Source organism: Hyperolius riggenbachi, chromosome 3, assembly GCF_040937935.1.
Source record: "Hyperolius riggenbachi isolate aHypRig1 chromosome 3, aHypRig1.pri, whole genome shotgun sequence".
Lineage (NCBI taxonomy): Eukaryota > Metazoa > Chordata > Amphibia > Anura > Hyperoliidae > Hyperolius > Hyperolius riggenbachi.
The window spans coordinates 162,336,663-162,360,123 of record NC_090648.1 but is presented as its reverse complement, the minus strand read 5'-3'; the positions used below and the strand labels follow the sequence as shown (position 1 = coordinate 162,360,123).

The 23,461-nt window shown below is 42.7% G+C and overlaps 1 protein-coding gene across 10 annotated transcripts in view; it reads left to right on the top strand.

Annotated features, from left to right (window-relative positions):
* The window catches only part of NTRK3 (neurotrophic receptor tyrosine kinase 3), a 977,566-nt gene that overhangs the window by 915,160 nt on the left and 38,945 nt on the right, over positions 1-23,461 (top strand). For 9 of the 10 annotated variants that reach the window (XM_068275164.1, XM_068275165.1, XM_068275163.1 and 6 more), the window contains one exon: positions 19,716-19,965. In XM_068275164.1, the coding sequence (XP_068131265.1) occupies positions 19,716-19,965 (250 nt within the window). The remainder of the gene's footprint in view (positions 1-19,715; positions 19,966-23,461) is intronic. The other variant, XM_068275166.1, reaches the window with a different exon arrangement.

The window sequence follows — 23,461 nt, the reverse complement described above, 5'->3', positions numbered from 1 at the left end:
CGCAGCTCTGCTCTCAGTCTCCCGGGGTCCCCTCCATAGCAGCAGCCAAGTTGGCGGCCTCTGCGCATTAAGCATTCTGTGCGGGCACAGTACTTCTGCACCTGCGCAGGATGCTCTTGGCTAGGGGAGTGCGACCATGAGAGGCACGGCTGCATGCTTGCACAGGAACAGAGGCCGCCAATGGCTGCTACGCAGGGGTCCCCAAAAGTCTGCCTGAGAGTGTGGCTGTGCTAAGGGGCTGGAAGAGGCAGAGGCTGGAGGAAGCCCCCGGCAAGTAAGTCTGATTCTTTTTAAAATGCCAAACATATCCTTTAAAGCCCATTTATGATTCAATTGCATGTGCTGCAGTGGTGTTTTACATGTATATTTTATTGATGTTTGCAATGCATTTTAGTTGCCATGTTAGTGTAGAAGTGGCAGAGGTCAATGTTGGTAGCAGCCAACTATTAATCTTTGATCCCTAACTCCAGGAAGGAGGTGAGTTAAACGCTGTCTACACCAGGTGCTCTATTATACCTCAATGTTCATTTTGGTATGAGGAGCCGAGCTTGTGAGTTGGGCACTGATCTGCTGGTAGTTCCCCTTTGAAATTCTAATGGAATTAGCTGATCAACTATTACCTGCTGAGAGGGCTGGCACTTCCATAGGAGCACACTGGGCAATTACCACAGGGCCCCCGAGCACTGCTTGGCAATTCCAGGTCTATACCCAACTTTATTTTGGTCCCTGGGGCACCTACAGAATTTACGACAGCATATCGATTCACCAGTCCCAGCTGGTGCGGTCCTCCTTAGTCCATGTGTTTCCGTCTACATCCCTGCTGGCTGCATCTTCTCAGTGACCAAGCTGCCTGTAATTATGTAATAAAATGCAATATAATGTTGTATACAAATTATTATACCTATAAATTCACAATAACAACTTCTAGACAAATTTCTAGACAAATATTTCTAGGTTTCTAGGAATTGCTGCAGATTTGAGCTACTACTTTTGCACTAGAGATAACAGAAATCTATTTTTCAGTCTATAGCAGGAACTTGGCCCTATAATTCCAAACTTCTTACATGAATTTCAGATATTTTGTTCCAGCTGCCTTGCCTTATTACCATGTGTACAGATGGAGCAAATTACCCACACTAAGTTCTATAGACATGGTGCTATTCTTAAAGGAAAGCTGTGCAGGAACCCCCCCCCCCTCTCCCAACTGAAGGCTTGTGAACACATTGATATATGCAACTTCTCTCTATTGCCAGCAAACCGAGCAGATATGTGATCTTTGCTGTAATTTAAGAGTGTGTTTGCTTCTTTTTGAGAAGCATACTTCAAAAACAGCTCACATATTCTTTGAAATGTTTGATGCAGGCTTTGCATGAAAAAAAAACAAAACACTGATTTGTGGCATGTGTCCTGATTTACTGAGGTTGTCCAAGGCAGGTGAAAGCAGGTGGTTTGGGCGCATGGAACTCACCACCGGGCGCTGAAACCAAGCGCCCCATAGAAGCAATGTTATGCTGCACAGGGCATGTAAGGGTAATTCAGGGCTCCAACAGCTGCCACCAGACCCTGAATTACATCTCCCTCCGAGTTGCAATGACTCAGAGGGAGTAAAATTGACTAAAATTGGGTAACAGGAAAACTTCATTTTAATAATTTTACACCTACCCCCCCCCCCCCCCCACCCATGAAGTATATTAACTTTTTGCAACATATACCCTGTGCCCAAGGAACATTAACCTACATTTCAGTACTCTTTCCTTGCTGCTGCTATGCCTGCCATTGTTTTGCTTTTATGTGTGCAATTACACTGCACTGGATTCCGACTGCTATGCTCTGAGTTCCAGAGCTACTGTAAACAGCCAATCAGAGCATCTCCATGAATAAAACTCTCTGATTGGCTGACACAATCCAGTGTCAGGCTTATTATGTGAGTTTAATGCAGCCTTGTTTAGTTGCACATTTTGTTGAGTTTGGATGCTAGCAGGAATATAGCTGCAGTAGGAGCTCCAGTGTTGGGTGGGCTCTGGGGAGGAAAACGGACCACAAACCACTATGCATTCGGAAATCACTATTCTAATAGGTAAAACAATACTGCTGGCAGTTCTTACAATTTAACTTTATATGATAATGTTGAATTTAGGCAATATATGATTCTGTTGATAGCCTTGTATGGGAAGTTGTTCGAAGACATAACAGCAAAAGTTATTTTGGTGATACCTTTAATGACTAACTGTACACAATTTTTTTTTTTTGCAAGATTTAGAAACCTTAAAGGATACCTGAACTGACATGTGACATGATGAGATAGACATGTGTATGTACAGTGCCAAGTACACAAATAACTATGCTGTGTTCCTTTTTTTTCTTTCTCTGCCTGAAAGAGTTAAATATCAGGTATGCAAGTGGCTGACTCAGTCATGACTCAGACAGGAAGTGACTACAGTGTGACACTCACTGATAAGAAATTCCAACTATAAAACACTTTCATAGCAAAAAAATGGCTTCTGAGAGCAAGAAATTGGTAAAAAAGGGGAATTTCTTATCAGTAAGGGTCACACTGTAGTCACTTCCTGTCTGAGTCATGACTGAGTCAGCCACTTGCATACCTGATATTTAACTCTTTCAGGCAGAGAAAGAAAAAAAAGGAACACAGCATAGTTATTTGTGTACTTGGCACTGTACATACACATGTCTATCTCGTGTTCCTTTTTTTTCTTTCTCTGCCTGAAAGAGTTAAATATCAGGTATGCAAGTGGCTGACTCAGTCATGACTCAGACAGGAAGTGACTACAGTGTGACCCTTACTGATAAGAAATTCCCCTTTTTTACCAATTTCTTGCTCTCGGAAGCCATTTTTTTTGCTATTAAAAAAGTGTTTTATAGTTGGAATTTCTTATCAGTGAGTGTCACACTGTAGTCACTTCCTGTCTGAGTCATGACTGAGTCAGCCACTTGCATACCTGATATTTAACTTTTTCAGGCAGAGAAAGAAAAAAAGGAACACAGCATAGTTATTTGTGTGCTTGGCACTGTACATACACATGTCTATCTCATCATGTCACATGTCACTTCGGGTATCCTTTAAGATTCTTCTTCAGGCATTATACAGAACTGGATCGGGGTACGTTTCTGATCCAGTTCTGAAACATGACTGAAGTAGCAACTTTAAGTTTTGAAAGCTTGCAAATAAACCTGGTACAGTTAGTTATGGAGAGAATCTAAAGACATAACAACAAATGTTGTTTGTGTGATACCTTTAATGACTAACAACAGACCACAAGCAATTAAGGGAAATTGAGATTCTTTAATTTTCTCAAAATTTGTCTCTATTGTTATCCCTGGATAATTTGCATGAATAAAAACAAACACCAATTTTTTTAAATGTATACTTGAAAGATAGCCTTGTCTATTGACCCAAAATGCAGTGCAGCTTTTGTAGTAATACAAAAAGGTTATAAAAATGTATTAGCAACTGAAAGTAAATACTGCAAAATGACACTTCCAAGATATAAAGTACCCTGTGTCTTGAAAGGGTTAAAGGACATACCTAATAATTAAAAAATGGTGCTTACTGGACATAATATAATAATAGCAATCAGTGCACTGAGAAGAGCTTGGCATACTACAGAATGCCTGTCAAATCTCAGCTTTAATACTTGCGCATAGACAAACTAATCCTTCAGTTTAACTTTGTGGTTTATATTACTTGGCCTCATAATAAACAAACGGTTGACTTGATTGTAATTCAACACTGAAGGACATAGCTTTGACTCAGAAAAGTAATATTCTAACGTCCACCATTAAAAGGATCACTATGAGTTTACTAGCCAATAAAATAATACAAAGTGCTTAATACAGTCATTCAAAGGGAAGGCACCCATACTAAGTATTAAACTTATCATCAGCTCTGTGACAACAAAGTAATTTGTGGCCTTTGATTAATATACATATTTTATATCACAGATCAGTGAAAGCTTTTGCAGTTGTGATTAATTTCAATTGCAGTTGGAAGGGAGGGGAGTTCACTGCGTATAACATTCAGGATAATGCTGACTGAGTTAAGGCGTACTGTTGTAGAGTTTCAAAACTTCAAAGCCAGTAAAAATACTCTTTTATACAAATCTATGAATTATCTATCATTTTAGTTAAAAAGGTTGTCCAATTATTACTAATGTATAACATCTATTAACTGCTTTAAAACCATCTGTGTGATCCTTTTGCTTATATTACAAAACACATTTTAAAAAAAACAATAAGAGCTAGCCCAAAACATTACAAAGTGAAAAAGTGCATAGTGAAAACACAAACAATTAAATAAAACAAGGACTTTAAGCAATTATAATGCCCTACAGTATCCCTGCCTTTAAGTTATCTAACCTAACTTTACTCTCACATGAGCATTTCCTCTTGATGCCTAACTCCAACCAACCCCCCACCAATGCCTAACCATAACCAACCCTCCTACCCCGATGATCTCATTCCTCAACTGACCCCCCCGCCTCAATATATGCTGATATGGATGCCTAATACTTACCTACACTAACACTACCTACAAACCCCCGCCGCGATCTGCGCCAAGAAAACCACCAACGTTGAATACCCTAATTAATGGGCACCAGCAGCCTAATCCTAATATTTATCGGCACAACCAGCTCCAAAATTACCTCCCACTATTAACATTGCCTCCCACTATTAACATTTTAAAATAGTGCCATCAGCACCCACATTAACTGTTTTGGGTTGAAGAGCCAGGCAGGAAGAGCTGTTCATTAGCTGGTGGTAACACCCAGTCTGCTGCCTGCTGCACTCTTTCTGCACAGATCTCTGGTACACATTACTGACTATATGGCATTTACTTGGAATAGCTGTGTGATTTTGAATAATGGCATCGTGTTTTGCTTTATTAATTAAAAATCTGAACTTAAAATCCACATCTGGAGTTTTCTTTTTATCAATGCTTCAATGCTTCATCAAGTCTCTGCCCAATCCAAACACAGATACTAATAATAATATTTATTATTATTATTATTATTAAGTGTTGTAGCAGCCCACATTATTAGTGTTTGCATGCAGTGTTCAAATAATTTCCCTGCTTTAGATCCCTGGATCAACTTTCAAAGTGGCAAACTGTAAACTTGGCATCTCACCAAGACCTGAAACTGTGGAATCGTAGAACTGATTGACTATTTTGTTATTTATCTCTTTGGGAACCACTCAGTTGCAAGGCCTTCATTTTCTTTCCTGTAGATGGCTAGATTATAGTCAGGCAGGTGTTCTAGTGCTTCTCTGCTGTTTTTTTAGGTACATTCCCAACTGTTGCTTAAAGTGGAATGAAACCCAGTATTTCTTCTTTGCTCTAAGACATTATTTAAAGCATATAATATGCTAACACAATTTATTTTAGTAAAACAGCATTCAAAGGGTTAAATCACAGGACTGACTTTTTCTCCTGCAGGGGCAGCACATCCGAACTGGTGATAACCTTATCTTGTGTTTACTTAATTGTATCAAGTGAAGAATGTAAACATTCTCTGACTGTGCAGAAAGTTCTGCTAATGAGTCCTGAACTGAAACACTGCTCAGAAATCATTACTGGCTGAATTTACAATAAAAATACAACAGTTATGAATAAAATGCACCAGCAGCTTTAAAAGTAAATAAACTGAACTTTGGGAACTTATAATTTCTAAATGAGTAATAATACTTGTGCACAAAAGCAAATATGATAATTGTATGAGTTATAAAAAGTAGGAAAAGCCATTTTTATTGAATATTTTGTCAGAGTTTAAAACCACCAGAATATTCGCCACCACAATTCACTAAGCTTATTTCCTATCTTTAATAAATATTCTGAGCTGTTTTTACTGTTATTACCATGGTGATAAATAATTTAGTATTTACTAAGCAATTTACCTCATCCTTAAAATAAGGATTTTGTCCTTAATTTAAGGATTCAATCATTAACTTTAGGAATCACTTCTTAATTTAAGGACAGAATCATACACTTAAAGACAGGATGTTAATCCTCACACACGTAAGAGTTTTTATCACTTACATTCCTCTCTGTGAATTATCACCTGGCCTGAGCTGCCATAAAGTGGGGTGTTACTAGAGACTACAATGTAATATAGAGGATTTTAACTGTTATTTGTTTTAATATTTTAGGTAGAAATGGCCTCTGTATAGAGAGAAATACACATCAGAAACACACAGAGAGAGAAAGAAAGAGAGGCATCAAGCATATGCATACACACTGACCAAAACATACATACTGACCAATAGAACAATCATTTGGCATCATTTGGCAACATCAACAGTACTCAATCCAATTGTACAGTCAATTGTTCAGGAGATTGTACTGTTAATTGTTACGGTTACCTTTAGCTGCCCAGAAGTCCAAACCTTGTTGGTGAATATCCAATTTTGCAGCAGACTAACACAAAACGTGCATATGTGTGAAAGACAGGGGTTAATGTCAGTCTGAATGATCAAATTGAAATCAATTACATGATTTGTACTGATGTTAAATAGGCATATTTTTGCATAGCAAACACTGGGAAGACACCTGTTTTATTACATCAGAATTAACTTAGCATTATGGTTTAATCAAACAATGTGCATTCTTTCTTGCACATATATTGTGTTCACCCTTCATTGGGTATCAGCAATGTCAAGCATTGCTTTATGTTTGAGCACAGACTATAATGTGCCCAATCACATATATGAATGGTCTGAGCCTTGAAAGCACAAATGTTTCGAGCCTTGGAAACATGAACTAAGGCAGTGTGTTTTGTTACCGCTGACAGAGGCAGTTTGTTTCATGAGCTAAAGTACACAATGCTCGGTGTAATTTCAATCTGCTCCATCCCCGAGAAATGGGTTTATGATGGGTGAAAGGCGTAAAAAGAGAAAAAAGTGCTGACACTGAGCTGTAAAGGAATTGTTTGATTTATTAGGCAGTGTGTCTTGGTAATATCTCAGCACGTTCCATCTGATTTTGTATAGTTTTTAGAGAGCGCTGTTTGTATGAAATACTCCTACTACATCTTGTTAGGAGATTGAGAGGAGCCCTTGGGATATCTGGAAGAAAACTGGCAATGAGATAGAATTTACTGGTGAGCTTTTTGAGTTTTAGTAAAAGCAATGCATTTGTAAAATTGTATATTTATTTACAGCAGTGCTGCTGAGGAATTTTCCAACTCCGTTTGTTATATCAAAAAGCTCCAAATCACCATACAAAGAAAAATCATTAATTCACGTGGACTAACATGCCACTACATAGGAAGCATATAGCTATGTTATAGCTATAGAAGCCAGCCACAGGTGGATTAAGAAATTGTTTGAAAATATATCACAACACATTACAGATGTATGAAAGTGTGCTTACCATCCAAATAACATTGACGTGTTTTTAAGAGCATAAGAATAATTGGTCCCTAGATATACTATTTATCTCACAGAACTAATAGAAATATTATTTATTAGCTGATTATTATCATACTCTCGACAGATCTCAGCAGTATTTAAGTGTAATTGGATAAAAACCCAGCTGTAGCCTTATTACATCCTTATCATCTACCCCCTCTACAATACTTATCTAAGGGCCCATACACATGTCTGACTTAAGTTGGCTGGAACGGCTGACCACCACAGCCGATAATCAGGCATGTGTATGGCTGCCGGCGACCCCCGACCACCAAACCCGCGAGTGATCTGCCTGGCAGATCTATTCACCCACATTGTTCATGTCACTCCCCCACCCGCTGTGCGCAGCACGTTATCCGTCCATTGTTCCCTCGCATAGCAACATAGCATGTCCTCAGCTGAACAGCTGAAGACATTTGTCCAGCGAAGTCAATGGAGGGGTTCAGGTCCTGATCCCTGAGGGGCGTCATCCGTCAAACGTGTGTACACACCACTAAGGATACCATGTTAATGTATCTTCTAGTTTGCTATTGGCCTTCTGCCAAACACTTATGCCAAGATGCACTTATGAAAGACTTGCCTATACACACTGGAGATTTACGGTATGTGAGCAAAACCACCTACTGTCTGTTTGTCAACAACAAAAAACTTGGGCTTTCTCCATTTACTGCTTGGTGCTGTTACCATGGATATATTATACTCTCCAGATGCATTGCTGCCAAAACAATTGGCTCCAGTGGTTTGAGCCTAGCAACAGCCAAAATAGACATAGCAGCAGCTATGGGGCCCAATGGAAGGAGGGGCCCAGTTGCCTTGTTAGTCCCTAACCTGCTAAATGCTTTTATTAGTGCATTTTTTTCGGAATTTAGTGGTGGTGAATGTAAATTGCCAGGGGTAGATGGGAGCTAGTGTCTTAATATGTTCTTTGTCCATGCATTGTATTTAGATGGAGGTAGTGGTGGTGAAGGGGGAGAACTGTCCAGAAATTATCCAGAAGTGATAAGGGCTCTGTATAAACACTTTCTTATTGGGTCCCTTGATCTATAGTTATGCCTGTGCCTTATGGACTGAGAATGAAGAAAGATTTATTTTTTTCACTCAGATAAAAAATCTTTCTTGACGCACAATGGCAACCAGAAAAGGCTGATGATGACCCTTTCAGGTGACTAAATCAGCTTTTCATTTCTTATTCATTAAATACAACTGGCAAAGCAAGCAGCCATCAGTTCTATACTGCTGTATAAGAATGGTCAATAAGATGCAAATAATATTAGGCAAATGTATGCAGCTTGAAAATGGACCAATCGAATTTGACCATCCCTACTGCTGTATCTACACAACACTAGTAGTGCAGTGGCTGAAGCCTTCCCCACTGCTGATTCGCTTTGTAGCTACTGTATACAATGCTGTTGCATTTTTTTTCCCCTTCTCAGTCATTTATAGCAGTGTTTCTCATCTTTTTTAAACCAAGTACCCCTTATTGCTTCTCCATCTCGGCAATGTACCCCCCCGCAAATGTGTGCGCAAGCGCACATGCTTGGGAGAATGGGTGCTGGCTGAGGCTGCTGGATGTGGAGAGATAGATGCGGGTGCTAGGTGGGGATAACCTGGTGAGCGTGCTGGCTGAGGGTGATGGGTGGTGAGAGACAGGTGAGGGTGCTGTCTGAGGGTGGCAGAAGGTGATAGGTGGTGAGGAACAGGTGATGGTGCTGTCTGAGGGTGGCAGAGGGTGATAGGTGGTGAGGGACTGGTAAGGGGGCTAGCTGAGGCTGCCAGAGGGTGAAGGGTGGGAGAGACAGGTGAGGATGCTGGCAGAGGGTGAGGGTGCTGGCTGGGTTTGGCAGAGGATGAAGGGTGGGTGGCAGAGGACAGGTGAGGGTGCTGGCAGAGTGTGGTGGGCAGTGACTGACAGGTGAGGATGCTAGCTGAGGCTGGCAGAGAGAGATGGGTGGTGAGGGTGCTGGCAGAGGGTGATGGGTGGTGTGGGACAGGCAAGGGTGCTGGCTGAGACTGGCAGAGAGAGCACACACAAAGTCAGCACACACAAGCAGCACACACACACACACACACACACACACACACACACACACACACAAAGTACACACACACAGTCAACACACACACAAAGTACACACACACAGTCAACACACACACACACACACACACACACACACACACACACACACACACACACACACACACACACACACACACACACAGTCAGCACACACAAGCAGTTCACACACAGCACACAAACAGTCAGCACACACACAAGAGTCAGCACAAAAGAGCAGTACAAACAGTCAGCAAACATTACACAGTCAGCACACATAAGCAGCACACACACAGTCAGCACACACAAGCAGTACACACACACAGTCAGCATACACAAGCAGAACACACACACACACAGTCAGCATACACACACACACACAGCATACACAAGCAGAACACACACACAATACGAACAGTCATAAAACATTACACAGTCAGCACACATAAGCAGTACACACACAGCACACACAAGCAGTACATACACAGCACACACAAGCAGAACACATACACACACAGTCAGCACACACAAGCAATACAAACAGTCATAAAACATTACACAGTCAGCACACACAAGCAGTACACACAATCAGTACACACACACAGCATACACAAGCAGAACACACACACAAATAAGCAGCAGCTTCAACTCACGCTGCTCTGTCACTCTGTCTGTCTCCGTTATTGCAGCACGTGGTAATGTGTATCTCTCTCTTCTCTTCACCTCCTTCACATTCCTGAAGTGGAGGCACTGGTGGACAAGCTCATTCTGCCTGGTAGGGGTGCTGCTATAGTTCCTCTCTCCTCTGATTGAACTTTGTGTTATCTAATCACTAACGTATAGCACTGGACATTGCACAGAGCTGGAGGGGAGCTGTAAAAAGCAGCGCTGAGCAGGGGGAGATAAATAGATTTTTTAGCATGGGTAACAAGCCACTGTGCGTACCCCCTGCAATGGTCTGGTGTACCCCCAGGGGTACGCGTACCGCATGTTGACAAACCCTGATTTATAGTATCAGGTCAGTCTGATATTCTTTTATTATAAAAAAACACCCTGTAATAACAGGCATAATAAATAATTAAATATAAAATGAATAATACATAAGTCATAAATTGCAGATCCTTAACACATGTTAATGAATGTTGTGATAATAACAATATTAATTATAATTGAATAATAATGCTGTATTTTGATTCCCACATTTATTAACGGATTGCTACTTGCAGCAGAAGAAGCTGTCCATAGCTTACTTAGTCCATAAGAGGGTTGATTCATCACATGCTAATGAAGTAATGCGTTCATATTCTGAACCAGATCTCTCCATCAGTGCCTATTTCAGCTTTAATCACATAACCTCTGCTTCTAAAGGGTCTTCATGGCTCTTCTGAAGGTTTATAGAAAAGCAAACATTGAACAACTTATTCTGTACATGCCATGTACCTTATTTATGTTAATAATAATGCAAGCAAAGTTCTTATAGTATACACTGAATTTGATACATGTATGTGTGTGCATTGGGAACACCTACAGAGTGTTGGTAAAAGCATTTCCAACACACACTGTTGATTCAGCTCTAAGATACTGCTTTCATTAGGTTATCAATGTGGCAATACTACTGAAATACTAAAGGCTCATACACACGTCCAACAAAGTGCATGACCAGCTCCACAACTTGGCCGACCACACGACCAAGCGATTACATGGCTTGTATTTTCCGTGCACCAACAAAGTGAATGACCAATTCATTTGCATACTGTTCATGCAAGCAGAATGACGGACTGCACGACATGGCCACATTTAAAACAAGTGCAAGCCTTTTAAATGACTTGTACACACGTGGTCAACTGCACAATATCAACCAAACAGTCATGTGAGTAGATCCGGTAGTTAAATCAGGCAAACTGTCTATCAGTTGGTTGTCTAGTCATTTGCATGCCTGATTGTTGTCCAACACCAAAATCAAACAATAATCAGACGGTTTGGTTGAGCGTTTGTACGGGCCTTAAGTCTAACCATTCCCCTTATTAGCAAATGCCCTAGTTGATGCCTCACACATATTTTCCCCAAAGGTACTCCCTTCTTGATGCCTAACTTTAACTTTTCCCATAATGTTAATCCATTCCTGATGTTACTGGAAATCAATACACAATACAATACAAAAACAATGGTCAAGTGCTTTTCTCCCTTATGACTCAAAGTGCACAGATATGTCTCAGATCAACACAGGGTTTCAGGCTGCACTGCATTACAGAGGAAATAGTCAGGTGTTAAAAAATAAATAGGTAGTTTTTCAGCTTGAACTTAAATGCTTCCAGTGATGGAGATGTCCTGATTGGGTGTGGCAGTGAGCTCCAAAGTGTAGAGCACGGCAGAAGGCTCTGTCTCCAAAGGTTTTCAGGTGGACTCTCGGCATGACCAAGTTATTAGATTACTGAGGTGATGTTATAGCTTTGTTATAACAAATCATTAGCAACCAAAGTACCTCTATTTGGAAACTGCCTTTCTCTAATAAACTCCCGGTTCATTGTCATTGCCTACATAATAGCTAAGTGACGGGTCCAGAATAACCACGGTCACTTGCTTTGCTTCTGTAACCCCTGGAAATCTTGATATTTGCATCAATAGTCTGTTAGGTGATCTAATAAAGGATGACATAGAAAAGTTTTTTTCCTGGTCCCCTTTGCTTGTCCACCACAAGATAATGCTATTTTCCGCAGTTTATTGGATGTAAATTTTTACAAAGAAAAAAACATTGGATGTAAATTTTTACAAAGAAAGCTCATATAACCAGGGCCGTCCCTACCATAGAGGCAAAGGGACAATTGCCCCATGGTCCCAGCACCTCTAGGGCCACCCCAATGTGTCTCCTCCCAACTTAACTGTTCCTCCCTGGGGCCCCCGCAGAGTCTTCAGCAGAGTAACATCTCACCTGTCCCGGTGGGTGCACACCTCTTTCATTCTGTGCTTCTGTGCACTCCCATCTTCAGAGGTATCCCTGTGAGGATGATGTGGGGGGGGGGGGCATGGAGCCATGGACTGACAGAGGAGAGCGACCAAACAAATGAGATGCTACTCTGTCAAAGACTTTGCAGGGGACCCAGGGATTTACAATTACGTTGAGGAGTGGTCTAGGGATGGACATCGGCCAGCTCAGAGGCCCTGGGGGGAAATTTGGCTGCAACAAAAAGGCCCCTTGTGTTTTTTTCTGGTTCAGGGGTGTCTGTCTGGGGGCCTCCAGATTTATTTTTACCTGGGGGCCCCATTGCTACTAGAACATGCTCTGCAGACAACTAATAATTTTCTGTGCTCAACTTGTTTCAGGATGGGACTAGTTCTTTACAAAATATTAATGGATCTGGGCAAGATTATTGCTGTAAAGAGGGTGTGGCAAAGTAGAGTATAATGAAAAATAACAGTCACAGGGAAAACCTTCAAGCAACACATGGATGCAAACATCAAGGACTACATGTTATTGTTTCACACCTTCTTTCTTTAATCAAGTTTATTTCTTAGATTGCTGAGCACTCAAGATGCAGATTTCCATTTACCTGATGTATTCACCTCAGCTATACTTTTACATTCCATTTAGACATAAAGGCTGCTTTCCAACTAAAATCATCAAGGATAAATAAGAATGAAGAGAAATGGTCAGGAGACATACAGTATAAGTGTTTACAAGCTTATGCCCATTTACAAAGGTTAATTCTTTGTCAGTAGAGAATCAACATACATAAAAATAAATATTCCAGTACTGATAAGCAGAACTAAACAAAATCCTTAAAGCCCTAGTTTGAATACACTTTTTTTATTTAATAGAAATACAATTCTGTAAAAAATGCAATTTAAATTATATAGCAATATAAAATGCTCCAGTTTTGTTTGCAAGCTGTAAGCAGTCATACAGAGTACCTTACTTTTCCCCTCCCAGGTAAAAACCTGTCCCTCAAAATAGCAAGTGACATTGTAAGGGTGTGGCAAACTGCAGTTTCTGTCAAAACCACACCTCCTTAGTGATTGTCAGACACTTGATGTCATACATAACCAGCCCATCAACATAATGTCAGTCCCCACATCACCTTCACACATCCAACAACGATAGTATAGTGTAATAGTTAAGAGCTCTGCCTCTGACACAGGTGACCTGGGTTTGAATCTCGGCTCTGCCTGTTCAGTAAGCCAGCACCTATTCAGTAAGAGGCCATGGGCAAGACTCCCTAATGCTGCTACTGCCTATAGAGCATGTCCTAGTGGCTGCAGCTCTGGCACTTTGAGTCCGCCAGGAGAAAAGCACGATATAAATGTTCTGTGTCTCTCTGTCTGTCTAAACAACTTATGCCCATTGGGGCTTGAAAAGATTACAAGGCTTGTATTTTCATAGGCAGCAACATCGACCTTTTTCAGGTCAGAGTGATCCTCCTTCAGGCCTTATAAATACAATAAAGATCTCGAAATATCCAACATTTCCAATTTGTACTAGGGAAACAAAGTATACAAAATGTGGTCCTTTGGATATCCCTACTTATGTACTCAGTTATAAAGTGTACTTTATTAACAATAAAATAATTTGTTGTCAACACTGTCAGTATTTGTCATGCAAAAGATAACATGCACTACATGTATTTTCGGGTCTTCTTCCCCCAGAGTTCTGAGAGGGGCTGATATACTGCTGGGAATTTTGGTGGGGGGATGTTGTAAATATTATATTTTTCTCTGCACTGTACACTTTATTCACCCCCTGACGAGTAGAGATGGCTCGAACCTCCGATTTTTGGTTTGCGAACCTCCGCAAAAAGTTTGGTTCACGCGAACTTCCGCGAACCACAATAGACTTCAATGGGGAGGCGAACTTCAACAATTAGAGAAATGTATGCTGGCCACAAAAGTGATGGAAAAGATGTTTCAAGGGGTCTAACATCTGAGTTTTTGCATGGAAGAGTGGGATACACGCCAAAAGTGCACGGGAAAAATCTGGATTTGACGCACAGCAGCGTTTTAAGGGCAGAAATCACATTGCATGCTAAATTGAAGGCCTAAAGGGCTTTAAAACATCTTGCATGTGTATACATCAATCAGGGAGTATAATTAGTGTCTGCAATTGTAAAATCCGGTGCACAGGTCCTTGGAAATTAGTTCACCCAATTAAGGGGAAGGCAGGTTACCAAAAACTATAAATGGCACAAACAAAGGAGTGACCGCCACTCAAGGAACTATAAAATTACAAATTTTTATTGATCAATAACTCCTTCAAAACACCAGCTAATTATTCAACCCCATACCTCCCCCCAAAAAATTAAAAACTGCATTGGCTATCCTAACAGGAGCGCTCCTAATCACACACTCAGAAACAGTTACACCACATGCATGCAATCCAGATCGGCCGATCTCTTAAACTGAACTCATGTGGAAACTGTGAGACTGCGTCTGGTTGTCCACTGCACTGGGCTCAGAACCGACTTGCCTAGTTTTTTATATCTTCAGAGAGTCACGGAATCCACCGTGTACAACTTAACTAATAGACCATAGTCCATAATTTCCATGCTGCCTAATAGCCGGAATCCACCTTAGTGTGATCCACGCGTGGTAAGCTGCGAATGGTTGAATAGAACGCTCCTCTACCACACACACGCTGGAAGTTTGGTGTCCATGACTGGGCCGCACTGACCGGGTACCTGGTGTCGCGGGACGCCGCGATAGAGCTGTAAGATATTCTACACTCTGAAGAAAAGGTAAAAGCTTATATTATCATAGAGTGGCTGCCAGAAGAGGAATCTTTTGCTACAAGTGACTGTTACACTGGGGCCATGTTTAGCTGTTGCGGAGTTACAGCTGCTGGATCACACTAAGGCGGATTCCGGCTATTAGGCAGCATGGAAATTATGGACTATGGTCTATTAGTTAAGTTGTACACGGTGGATTCCGTGACTCTCTGAAGATATAAAGAACTAGGCAAGTCGGTTCTGAGCCCAGTGCAGTGGACAACCAGACGCAGTCTCACAGTTTCCACATGAGTTCAGTTTAAGAGATCGGCCGATCTGGATTGCATGCATGTGGTGTAACTGTTGCTGAGTGTGTGATCAGGAGCACTCCTGTTAGGATAGCCAATGCAGTTTTTAATTTTGGGGGGGGGGGGAGGTATGGGGTTGAATAATTAGCTGGTGTTTTGAAGGAGTTATTGATCAATAAAAATTTGTAATTTTATAGTTCCTTGAGTGGCGGTCACTCCTTTGTTTGTGCCAGTGTAATTAGTGTACTGCTTCACACTGAAACACCAAACTCACAGTGTAACAGCTGTTTGTGTAGTGAAGGTCGTGCTGGACTACTGTGCACCATGGCGAGATTGCTTTTCCTCACTCAGTGATGTCAGGTAATGTCTGACTGCCTTATCAACTTTCGATGGTTCTTTCTCTACCATTGTTAAAGCTTACCACTATTTTTTTAAATATTTATTCTGCTTGCTGTTCAGTACCTTTAACGAGAATCTGTTATGGAGGGCAAGTCTGCCATTCATTCAACTGTGTGACCGATAAACAAGTTTCCATATTACTTTCTCAGTACCATGGTGACCACGGGTAATGGCCGGGGAATCAGGGTTCGATTCAGGTCCAGAATGGGAGCCTGAGAAACGGCTACCCCCACACATCCAAGGAAGGCAGCAGGAACGCTGTGGGCAAAGGAGCAGGAACGGCTACCGCCACACATCCAAGGAAAGCAGCAGGCATGACATGCAAGGGAGGTGTTGATAAAAAATAACAATACAGGAGGACTTTTGAGGCCCTGCTGCATATGAGACGAATCAAATTTAAATAGTTTAACGAGAATCTGTTATGGAGGGCAAGTCTGCCATCCATTCAAGTGAAAGGTATGCTCTGACTGCCAGGTATAATACAATGTGCAGTCACAGATGCAGTGAAAGGTATGCAGTGACTGCAAACAGCTGTTTGTGTAGTGACGGCCATGCTGGACTGGTGCGCACCATGATGAGAGTGCAGGTGATGGCGGCTTTCCAGTCCATATGGTCGCCGGGCTTAGGTCGCTCAATGACAGAACAGTGACTGTCCAGCTGATCAAATGTGGTCTGTACATTATGAAGCAACAACCTTATTATCTTGGGTGTGCCCCCCCAAGACACTCATATAGCCGGTGGTCATTGCTTCATTGTGATACGCACGCCCCTTCACCGCGGCAAGGTAACTATCATGAAAGAGAATTGACACATGTACATGCCTTTTGTTTTGTTGTTGCAGCTGCAGTGCAGCCAGAAAAATTAGGCAGGCATGTACACGCACCAGAAAATGTATTATAGCGGCCACTGCTAGCAGCGGCCTTAAAAATTCAGGAATCCGCCTGGAGTCCTGGTGGACCCTGTTGGTGGTGGCAGAGAAGGCAGTCAAGCGGCCTGCAGGCAGAGATGCTGTGTGGGGAGGGACTTAGTCTTGGGGCAGGCAGTTACACGACGTGCAGACAGAGATGCTGTGTGTGAGGACGGACTTAGTCTTCGGGCAGGCTTGACCGTGCTTTGCAGACCACATGGTCAGATGGACCCTTGACCCAATGCTGTGTGCCAGAGATGACACCACTTGCCTTTCAACATCATAGTACAGAATGGGTATCACCTTTTTTGAGAAATAATTGTGGCCTGGTATCTTCCACTGTGGTGCGTGGCTTTGTTTTTGTGTGCTGCTTTCCTCAGGTGGTCATCCCATTGCAGTTTGTGATTTGTCATCATGTGCCTTCATAAGGAAGTTGTTCCTACCTGGGTCTTGGTCTTTCCCCTGCTCAATTTTTGGTGGCAGAGAGTACAGATGGCATTCCTGTCATCTGAGGCAGACGCACAAAAAAATGCCACACCACTGAGCCCTGGGGTGATGGCACTTTGGTGGTGGCGGCGACTGAATGTTAAGTGGGGTGCCAGAATCACAGCAGGAGGAGGAAGATATTTCACGGTTCTGTGCAGAAGCTGAGGAAGATGAGGTATTCTATGTTAAATAGTCAACTATGTCCTGACAATCTTGGGGGTTGATGGCACGCGCCTTCTGAACACTGTACTTTGGTCCAGGGCCGCACGAAATCACGACAGCATGACCTCGAACAGACCTGCCGGGTGGCCTGCCTCTGCCTGTTTTGCCCATACTGGGGGGGGGGGGGGGGTGAAGTGAAAGGTATGTACTGACTTGACTAATACAATGTGCAGTCACACAGGTGCAGTGAACAGGTATGCAGTGACTGGTAGCAATACAATGTGTAGCTGTCATACACACAGGTACCGTGAACAGGTGCAGTGACTGACTGGTATATAACACTGTGTGCGCTCACGTAGGTAGGTAGGTGCACTGAACAGGTGGGTATGCAGTGATTGGTATTACAAATGTGCAGCTGTCACACACACAGGTAGTCACTGAATGTGCTGGACCTGGCAGTGGCACAGTAGGAATTACCAAGGGGCCAAGGTCCCACCAGCAGCTGCGACTGACTGACAGGGCTGTATATGCAACACAAGTGTCTGTGGGACACACACAAAAAAAAGATCACAAGAACAACATTAGCTCTCAAAAGAGCTGTTGAGGATGAGGAGTGCTTTTTAGCGATAAGTAACAGCAAGAAGGAACAACCTGACAAGCCTAACACAAGAGCCTAACTAAGCTTTCCCTATGTCAGCAGCCAGGTTCTCTCCCTTCTCTCCCTTCACTAATTACTGCAGCCACAGGAGTGAGTGAAATGGCTGATGCTACCTGCATTTTATAAGGGGGGGGGGGCTCCAGGAGGGAGTGTAGCCTGATTGGCTACCCTGTGTCTGATGACTGTGATGTAAAGTGTCAAAGTTAGTAAAGGGGTGGGTCGAACTCGCATATAGTTTGCGGTTCACAGCGAACACGAACCACCGAAGTTCGCGTGAATAAGTTTGCGTGCAAACCGTTATGGCCATCTCTACTGACGAGGCCCTTTTGGGGTGAAACATGTTGAGGTCTGTATCACTGTGTAAATGTGCACCCTTATGTTTCCCCCAGTTTAGTTTTAGCAGCCTGGTCTAGTTGGTATCACAGTGTTCCCAAGTGACAGGTGGCAGGCTTCAGAGACAATTGTGTACTTGGTTTATTGCCATCCTGTCACTTTTGGTTATTAACCTAGACAGCTGCATAAAACCGAGTTACCACTACATGTGTGTAAGATAGCTCCCCCCCGGCTGTTGATATTAAGAAGAGGTAGGGGATCAGCGAAGACTGAAACACATGTATAGTGCATGTTATCTGTTGGATGACAAATACTGTGTTGTGTTGACAAATGTTTTTATTGTTAATAAAATATACTTTGTAGCTGAGCACATAAGGAGGGGTGTCCAGTGGACCACATTTTGTATATAATGAAGATTTGCATGAATTCTATTTTGGAATAATCATGAAGAAAATGGACAATACATCTGGACAAAATAAAGCCAGGCCAAGCTACTCCTAGAAATGCCAGCAAACAGGGCCACTGTAAAACGATGTGACCAGGGAGAGGGTGGTGATTTCCCATAATGCATGCATTATATAGATTAGTGGGCTGGGTCAGCACAAGGGAAACTAGAGTTTGAACATCAGTCACTATGGTCAACCTGAGACAGATCGCTGCAGCTCTACCATGAACTTAATAAACTCTGTAATCGCAAACACCTGGCTGTGTTAGAGAGAAAGTTGAACATGTTTTAACTGTTGTAATACATCTATGCTAGAAGACCTGCTCTAGCTAAAGATAGTTGTCTATCAAGTCACACATTGATACTGAAAGTTCCATTTTCATCATTAATTCTATTTTAACTTTGTTCCCTTAAATGTGAATAGATCAGGAAATAATGCAACCACTCTTTCTGTATATCTGTGCAAGTATTTCTATTGAGAGATATTGTTTATTACGTCCTTTCATATCAATGCCCAGGTCTCTGCTTCTCCTGTCAGTAGAACGCTCTCTATTTATTCCTAATGTAGAATCTAGTAGGAGCTAGTAATAGCGCTATAAGCTCTCTCATGGATTCTCCATAACAATTTATGTAAACAGCACTATAGTGTGTGTATCCTTTTATTAACATTTAACTTTGATTTTCAGGATAATAATGTGATTTTTCATGTGTATGTGCTTTAAATTATAACCAGAAATTAATTTAATGTACATTGTGTCCTTTCATGCTTACATTGTGTAACTGAAAGTCTGACATTATTTAATAAGGCTGCATATAGTAACATTCCTGTTATGTTTGAACTTTCAGAGCCCATGGACCAGATGCAATGATCCTTGTTGATGGACAGCCACGACAAACAAAAGGAGACCTGGGCCTGTCCCAGATGCTGCATATTGCCACGCAGATTGCTTCAGGGATGGTCTACCTTGCATCACAGCACTTTGTACATAGAGACCTGGCCACAAGGAACTGCTTAGTGGGAGCCAATCTGCTGGTGAAAATTGGAGACTTTGGCATGTCAAGAGATGTCTACAGCACGGACTACTACAGAGTAAGGGTACTTTTCTTATTTTCTAAAATACTTGTAAAATACTTGGAAGTATAGTGTGTGTTAGACATGCTCAGGTGTATTCTATAAAGTAAATCTAGGAGAAATAATTGCGTGTAAATGACATCATAGTTTGGCTCCGATGCTACATAGTATTTGATTATTTTAAAACGGTAAGGGCACCATAAGTACCATCAAGGAAGAGAGTACCAGCTTCTACCTAAACATTTACATGTTTCCATCCTATTTATCCCATGAGGTGAACAAAATCAGAAGCTGACAACCAGCAAACATGGCACTTGGTACTTGCATCCTGTCATGAGTGAAAAGTGAGCATATCAAATAAATACTTTGTGACAGCTAAACTGTTTACAAAATGACTATGGAAAACAATTGGATAATCGTGGTGTGGCTTGACCCTATCAGATTGTCATTCAAGTGCGATGGCCAATGCATCACTGCATAATGGAACCCTTCTAAATGTGTGAATACACTTTGAATATGTTAAATTTGGGACCACATGTGGTGAAATCTATGGCATGCTTGTGCATACCAGTCTCTGACAGGGCACAGGTTTCACCTCTTCACATCTGTGTGCACATGCCTTGATTGCTGCTCCTTTGCCACTAACCTCAGCTTTCTGATGACAGTTGTCTGCTGACAAGACAGTTGGTTTTGGTGCCGGCCCCAAGCTGCGTAGCACCTGCTTTGGGCGCCACTATACACCATAATGTTATTATGGCTGTAGCAGCGGAAAGAAACACTGTAATTCATGTGCCAGCAATAGCTGCACCCTGAATTACGCATTCAGAGGACAGGCTAGGTTATCAGTAGGGGAATATATTTGTTATATACCCTTACTTTGCCTAGCATGGAGAAACCAATATCTCAGCTTTTTCTTGTGCCCAAAACTAGAGATGGCCCGAACGGTTCGCCAGCGAACGGTTCCCGGCGAACTTCCGTGGTTCGCGATCGAACCGGGAACTTTTCCGGAAGTTCGGTTCGCCCCCATAGTGCATCATGAAGGTCAACTTTGACCCTCTACATCACAGTCAGCAGGCACATTGTAGCCATTTAGGCTACACTCCCTCCTGGAGCCCCACCCCCCTTATAAAGGCAGGCAGCGTCAGGCATTGGACTCACTCGTGTGCCTGCAGTAATTAGGGAAGGGATAGCTGCTGCGGACTCTCATAGGGGAAGCTTAGTTAGGCTCTTGTAAGCTTGTTAGCTTGCTCCTGGCTGATTGTTAGTGCTTAAAAAAAGCACCCCTTAACAGCTCTTTTGAGAGCTAATCTTGTTCTTGTGATCTATTTTTTTTGTGTGTTGCCCAATTGCATTATATACAGCCCTGTCAGTCAGTGTCACTGTGCCTGTCCGGTACCTGTCTCTGTGTGACAGGTGCACATGTAATACCCATCACTGCATATACCTACTACCTGTTGTTCACTTTAGTGCACCCACCTACCTACGTGAGCGCATGCAGTGTCACTGTGCCTGTCCGGTACCTGTCTGTGTGTGACAGGTGCACATGTAATACCCATCACTGCATATACCTACTACCTGTTGTTCACTTCAGTGCACCCACCTACCTACGTGAGCGCCGCACGCAGTGTCACTGTGCCTGTTCGGTACCTGTCTGTGCGTGACAGGTGCACATTGTAATACCCATCACTGCATATACCTACTACTTGTTGTTAACTTCAGTGCACTCACCTACCTATGTGAGCGCACGCAGTGTGATATACCACTCAGTGCATACCTGTTAACTGCACCTGTGTGACTGACTGCACACTGTATTAGTCAAGTCAGTGCATACCTTTCACTTCATCCCCCCCTGCCCCCAATATGGACAAAACAAAAGGCAGAGGCAGGCCCCCTGGCAGGTCTGTTCGAGGTTGCGCTGTCGTGACTTTGTGCGGCCCTTGACCAAAGTACATTGTTCAGAAGAAGACACGTGCCATCAACCTCCAATATTGTCAGGAAGTAGTTGACTATTTAACACAGAACACCTCATCTTTCTCAGCTTCCGCACGGAAGCGTGACATATCTTCCTCCTCCTGCTCTGATTCTGGCACCCTACTTAACACTCAGTTGCCTGCCACCACCAAAGTGGCATTACCCCAGGGCTCAACGGTGTGGAATTTTTTTTGTGTGTCTTCCTCAGATGAGAGCAATGCCATCTGTACTCTCTGCCACTGAAAATTAAGCCGCAGAAAGACCAAGACCCGCGTAGGGACAACTACCTTACGAAGGCACATTATTAAAAAGCACAAACTGCAATGGGATGACTACCTAAGGAAAAGCAGCACACAAAAGCAAAGCCACACACTGCAGTGGAAGATACCAGGCCTCAATTTTTTTCTCAAAAAAAGCGATAACTAAACTGTACCGTGATGTTGAAATGAAAGTGGTGACATCTCTGGCACACAGCGTTGGGTCAAGGGTCCATCTGACCACGAATGCCTGGTCTGCAAAGCACGCTCAGACCTGCCCGAAGACTAAGTCAGTCCCCACACACAGAATCTCTGCCTGCATGCCGTGTGACTGCCTGCCCCAAGACTAAGTCGGTCCCCACACAGCATCTCTGCCTGCAGGCCGCTTGCCTGCCTTCTCAGCTACCACCAACAGGGTCCACCAGGACTCCAGGCAGATTCCTGAATTTTTAAGGCCGCTGCTAGCAGCGGCCACTATAATAATTTTTCTGGTGCGTGTACATGCCTGCCTAATTTTTCTGGCTGCACTGCGGCTGCAACAACAAAACAAAAGGCATGTACATGTGTCAATTCCTCTTCGTGATCGTTACCTTGCCGCGGTGAAGGGGCTTGCATATCACAATGAAGCAATGACCGCTGGCTATATGAGTGTCCCGGGGGGGGGGACACCAAAGATAATAAGGTTGTTGCTTCATTGTGGACAGACCAAATTTGATCAGCTGGACAGTCACTGTTGTTCTATCATTGAGCTACCTCTGCCTGGCGACCATATGGGCTTGAAAACCGCCATCGCCTGCACTCTCACCATGGTGCGCACCAGTCTAGCACAGCTGTCACAACACAAACAGCTGTTTGCGGTGTGTTACACAGTGAGTTTGGTGTGTCATTGTGAAGCAGTACTCCCCTGATTTATGTATACACATGCAAGATGTTTTAAAGCATTTTAGGCCTCCAATTTAGCTTGCAATGTGATTTCTGCACTTAAAACGCTGCTTTGCGTCAAATCCAGATTTTTCCCCGAGACTTTTGGCGTCTATCCCACCCATCCATGCAAAAACTCAGATGTTAGACCCCTTGAAACATCTTTTCCATAACTTTTGTGGCCAGCATAAATGTTTCTAGTTTTCAAAGTTCACCTCCCCATTGAAGTCTATTGCGGTTCGCAAAAGTTCGCAAGTTCGCGAACCCGGTTCGTGAACCTAAAATCAGAGGTTCGGGCCATCTCTACCCAAAACAATGCCGCCGGGAACATACGTACATGGTGCCTGGCCGTGGAATTAATTTGAGCCAAT